Source organism: Pteropus alecto, unplaced genomic scaffold, assembly GCF_000325575.1.
Source record: "Pteropus alecto unplaced genomic scaffold, ASM32557v1 scaffold50, whole genome shotgun sequence".
NCBI classification, from domain to species: domain Eukaryota; kingdom Metazoa; phylum Chordata; class Mammalia; order Chiroptera; family Pteropodidae; genus Pteropus; species Pteropus alecto.
The window spans coordinates 4,670,396-4,675,291 of record NW_006431918.1 but is presented as its reverse complement, the minus strand read 5'-3'; the positions used below and the strand labels follow the sequence as shown (position 1 = coordinate 4,675,291).

The following is a 4,896-nucleotide window of genomic DNA, read 5'->3' as shown; positions in this document are numbered from 1 at the left end:
CCTCTTTAAGAGCAAGAAAGGCCTCCAAAAATCACCTGTTACTCAACATCTCCACATGAATGTCTAATAGCCATTCCATCAGCAGCATCTTGGACCTCTCTTTTTATGTCACACCCTGCAACGATCAACATTCTTTTGACCCTGCCTTAAAAACGTTTCCAGATTCTAGCTACTTTTTACCACATCTTACCTAGATTATCACAATACTGGTCTCCCTGTTTCTACCCTTGATTACTTACTCATTCATTGAAAAGAATATTTGAGTACATAATATGCGCCGGGTATTACTACCAATTCTACAGTGAATAGAACAGATAAAAATCCCTGACCTGGAACTTTTATTCTGTTCTCAGATATTTAAAAGTGACCAGTCTGATTGCTGTTTTAAGTTAATCTCTCTCTTTTGATCAAAATTCTTAGATTCACCTGCCCATACTAATAGTCTCTATATGTTGCCAAAGATGAGGAAAAATCGGGTTTTAAGTTTGAAGTGCCTTTGCCTCTCCTGACACTGTCATGTCACAGAGCATAGGTCAGTTTGCATGCTGATGGAGAAAGGGAGGTAGACTAGTCTTTCACAAGTAGGATTCTAGAAATGGAAGCACTGCATTGAATGACTTCGGAGGCGTCTGTATGATAGTGATCACCGACAGCAGTTTAACTACCAGCCTCTCTTCCTGCCTTATTTTGCTGAACTTTTTGGACACATTGAGCTCTCGAAACACATTGGAACATCTGTTAAATGCATGTGCCCCTTCACGAGTGTTTGAGATATTACATGCAGTAAAGTACATTTTAAGTGTACCACGTGATTAATTTTTTCATGTGTATGTTCCCGTGTAACTAATTCAGATCAAGATTCATTTTCAGCAGCACTCCAAAAGACTCAGTTGTTCCCCCTTTCAGTCCATAGCATCTCCCAAATCTAACCAATATTCTAACTTCTGTCACCACGAAATTAATTTTGCCTGTGTTTGAACTTTGTGTTGATGGCATCTTTTATTTCTGGTTTCTTTCATGCAAAATTAGGTATGTGACAGTTATCAATGTTGTAGATAGCTACAGTTTTTTTTCGTTGCTGTATAATATACATCATGAAAATATCACAATTTATTCTACTGCTGATATTTTGGTTCTGTCCTGTTTTGGATATTATGAATAGCATGTCATTTGTTGGATGTAAGCATTCGTTTCTCTTTTTAATCGGGAGTGTAATTGCTGGATCATAGCCTATGCTTATGGATACAGACTTTTCGGAGATAGTATAAATGGTAAAGTGTCAGTGCTCCTCTTGAGGGTTTCGAGATGTCCTCTTATATTCAATGGCTCTGAGCTGCTATGTGACCCATTATTTGTTCATGTTTTTGTCTTCTCTCTGCTCTACCCCAAGCCACAATGTTGAATTCAAAGTATAATTGTGCAAGATGAGTATCAGTAATCCTTGGATTAGAAGGGAAATTCTCCAGTGTTCTTTCTGTTACCGCCATCCTATCAGCTTCGGTTTCATTTAATACTTGAAAATTTTTGAAGGGAGTAGGGAACAAAACATGATTGGAAATCCTACTCCTTAATAGCAAATGTTTGGGCTAAAGCATTAGGCTAGAATTGAAAGAGCTAACAATTACTTGATTTCATGTACAATACTGGTCACTAGGAGTACAAAGTGATGAGCAAAGTGAACAGAGCTCACCCCAGGTATTGAGGCAGAACAACCATCACAGTCCACTGTAGGGGGCAAAGCACTGAAGAAAAACTGTTTTCTTTGTTTTCACTTACTTTACACATTATTCCCTGAATACTACAAGACTGCTGACACAAGATGTGGTTTTCCACACATCATCCAATTCTGCAACACCAGCTGGGTGTCCTACAATTAAACTCAATTCCTACACTATCTCCCTGGAGACAGTGTCACACCTCCCAGGTTAAGAGCTCAGCCCCACAAGACGGCTACTTCACATGCCAGTCGCAAGTCCGAGTTGTTAACCTGTGCTTCTGACCAGTGGGCTATACATTGGAAGTTCTACAACCCCCTCCTCAGGTTTAATTAATTTGCTAGAACAAAGGCCTGAAAGGTAAAGAACCAGACGAAAATTCACCAGGACTGGAACATGGAGTTTAAGGGGAGAGTAGTGGCACGAGATGAAGCTGGAAATCTAAGAGGACACCATAACAGGAAGAGCTTTAAACAGTAACAGCCAGTGTTTCTGAGGAGTTGGCCTTTTCCAGACCCTGGGCTAATCACTTTTCATGGACTCATTTAATACTCAAGATCCTTAAAAACATAGGTCTGTCATTACAGATGATAAAATGAAGGTTCAGGGAAATTAAATAAGTGACCCAGCCCTGGACCTATAAAATGACAAGTACAGGTCTTATCTAACTGATCAACAGCCTGTTCTCTTCACCACTCCTATAGATACTACCATATAAGCCATGCTTTTTCCTCCTGTGAGCTCAGCTTATATGTGATTGTTTTAATCTGAGGCATCATTTAGTGTTTCTCAAACTTAATAAATAGTTCTTTTAAAGAAAAAGTTCACAGATCTTTAGGGTTGACTTAAATCAGCTATTTAAGTGTATGCAAACATAAAACTAGTATAAACTGGTGCTTCCACTGCTCATATATCAAAATAAATATACCCGTTAAGCAAACAAAACTATAAAACTAATAAAATGCAAGTTAGGTAGCATTAATTTAATGTGACTGGTGATATTGTGCTGCAGTTGTCACTCACAAGGCGTGAGTACGGCATCGACGCTAAAGCACAGGCCCTGTTCGCTAAGCATACCTCTGCCACCAGCGGCTCTGTGGGGGGCGTTCCCCCGCACCTCTGCTCCCTTCCAACTCCCAGGAAAGCACGGTGCTGTCGGCTTTCCTTTGGAATGTGGACATCACACATTAAACCCAGCTGAAGTAGTGGTGTGTGGTGCCAGCAGGATTGTAAATGTGCACGCTCTGAAATACAGTTTCTATATTTTAATGCATCTTGAATTCAAAATAATAGAAATGGTCCAAACTTATTAAAATGAGATTTGATCTAGAATGTAGTTTGATCTATGAGAGTGGGAGAAGGAAGGACTATGGCTATGAAGGGAGCGTTTGTTGGCTTTTGAGTTATCATACTTAGTAGTCTTTTCTTACTTTTGCATTTTTGCTTCTTCACAGGGGTTGGCACCAGAAATTACTACAGAAAGATTGGCTACAGATTACAAGGCCCGTACATGGTAAAGACGCTAAAATAACAGCCACACCAGTCTACCTTGATGCAGTATTGTCCCTGGCAGGAAATAGATTCCAGATGTCTTGACTGCTCAGCAGAGAGGCTGAGCAAAGCAAGTGGACCTACTCTGTTCCCCAGCACGAAGCTTCACCCTCATCCTGCAGCTGCAGAGACTGGAACCTGTTTTCAGAGCGGTGGCCGGGTGGCTGCTGTCATGCAGGGAGCCTCTGGCTCTCAGCGCTCCATGCCACCCTTTCCTGCGTGTTCTCAACAAGCCACTTCAGTTTTCAAGGCTTAAGTCGTGTACCCAGTTTCTAAATTCTGCATGCGGCCTGCAGGTGACCTACTTTGACTCAGACACAATGACAAAAACAAATTAATCAACTCATTTAGACATCATGATTCATGAAGTAAAACTAGGTATTGTCATTGGAAGAGTAAACTTAGGAGTAGGTTATTTATATGCTGTAGGGACACAAAGTCAGGTTGGAACCTATGAAAACTGACAGACTTTGACTACATAACCATTCCAGCACAAGAAAACGAGCTTTTGTTTCAATGGAAACCATGCTGGTTCCTGGTGTTTATAACAGTGATAGGAGAGAGGAATTGAGGTTGTGTGTGTTTCAAGCTTGAAACCAGCCTTTTTCATTTGTGTGTCTACCGTCTACTGTGAGCCATTACAAACATCCTTTATTTCATATTTTTTATTGTCTGTACTTCCCCTACTCTTGAGAACTGTAAAGCTGTGGCTTCCCTTTTGTCTGTCCTGTGCAGGCAGAGTGTGACATACTTGTGTCTTGGGTGGTGTGATCCTAAGTCAAGATTTCCTCCCACAGAAGCCGTTCCCTGCATTTTAATTCTTTAAGATAGATGTTGATTTGTTTTAAATAGAGAAAGATGAATTCAACTCATATATGAAGCAAAAAAAAAAAAAAGCAAAACAGGCCCAAATCTAAAAATGGGGGAAAGACTGGCTTTTTCAAAGGTATCTTATAGAACTGCCTCTTTGTAACGTCCAGGTAATCTAAGGAGACTCAGCCTGGAGAGGGTCAGTTCTGAAAGAGCATGGCTTAACCCTGCACCCCTCGCTTCTGTGGCATTTTACAAAGGTTTATTAAATGGAATTGATTCCCCTAAGAGTTTCAAGAAATAAAATCTTCAGCATATGAAGAAGAATCACGTAATGTTTTTTTCTCTCCCTGTAAATGCGGTGACATTTGCCATGAATTTACAGGTTTGGGTTTCCAGTCTGTGACACTATTCATTTCCTCCTGGGTGCCGTTTGCCATTTCATTAAACTGCCACACGGCAAATGGCATTGGCTTTCTCATGGGCTCACTGTGGAACTAGAGAGGCTTTCCATGAGTGTAGTTTAGGGAATTTAGCTACTTCTCGATTATGCTTGTTTTCCCTTTAAAAATGAAACTATTAAACTAATAAAGCATATACCATAATGGCTCTTAGCGCACATAACTGGAGAGAGAATAGAGAGCGTGCTGGCCTCTCCCTGCAGTGTGACCTTGACTTAACACAAGCATCTCTAGGCCTCCATTTTCTCAGCTGTCGTATTTACCTAAATGGATCAAAATGTGTAAGGTACAGACAAGTCCTTTGTAAAATTGCAAAGGCATTCACATGTGAGGTTTATTTTTAAAAGACAATTCAGAGA

General features: G+C 40.4%; 1 protein-coding gene across 1 annotated transcript in view; it reads left to right on the top strand.

Annotated features, from left to right (window-relative positions):
• Positions 1 to 4,678, top strand: part of ELP3 (elongator acetyltransferase complex subunit 3) — a 72,025-nt gene extending 67,347 nt beyond the window's left edge. Inside the window, exon 15 of the mRNA XM_006906246.3 lies at positions 3,170 to 4,678. Within this exon, the coding sequence (XP_006906308.1) occupies positions 3,170 to 3,246 (77 nt within the window). The 3' untranslated portion in view covers positions 3,247 to 4,678. The remainder of the gene's footprint in view (positions 1 to 3,169) is intronic.
• Positions 4,679 to 4,896: the final 218 nt, after the last annotated feature.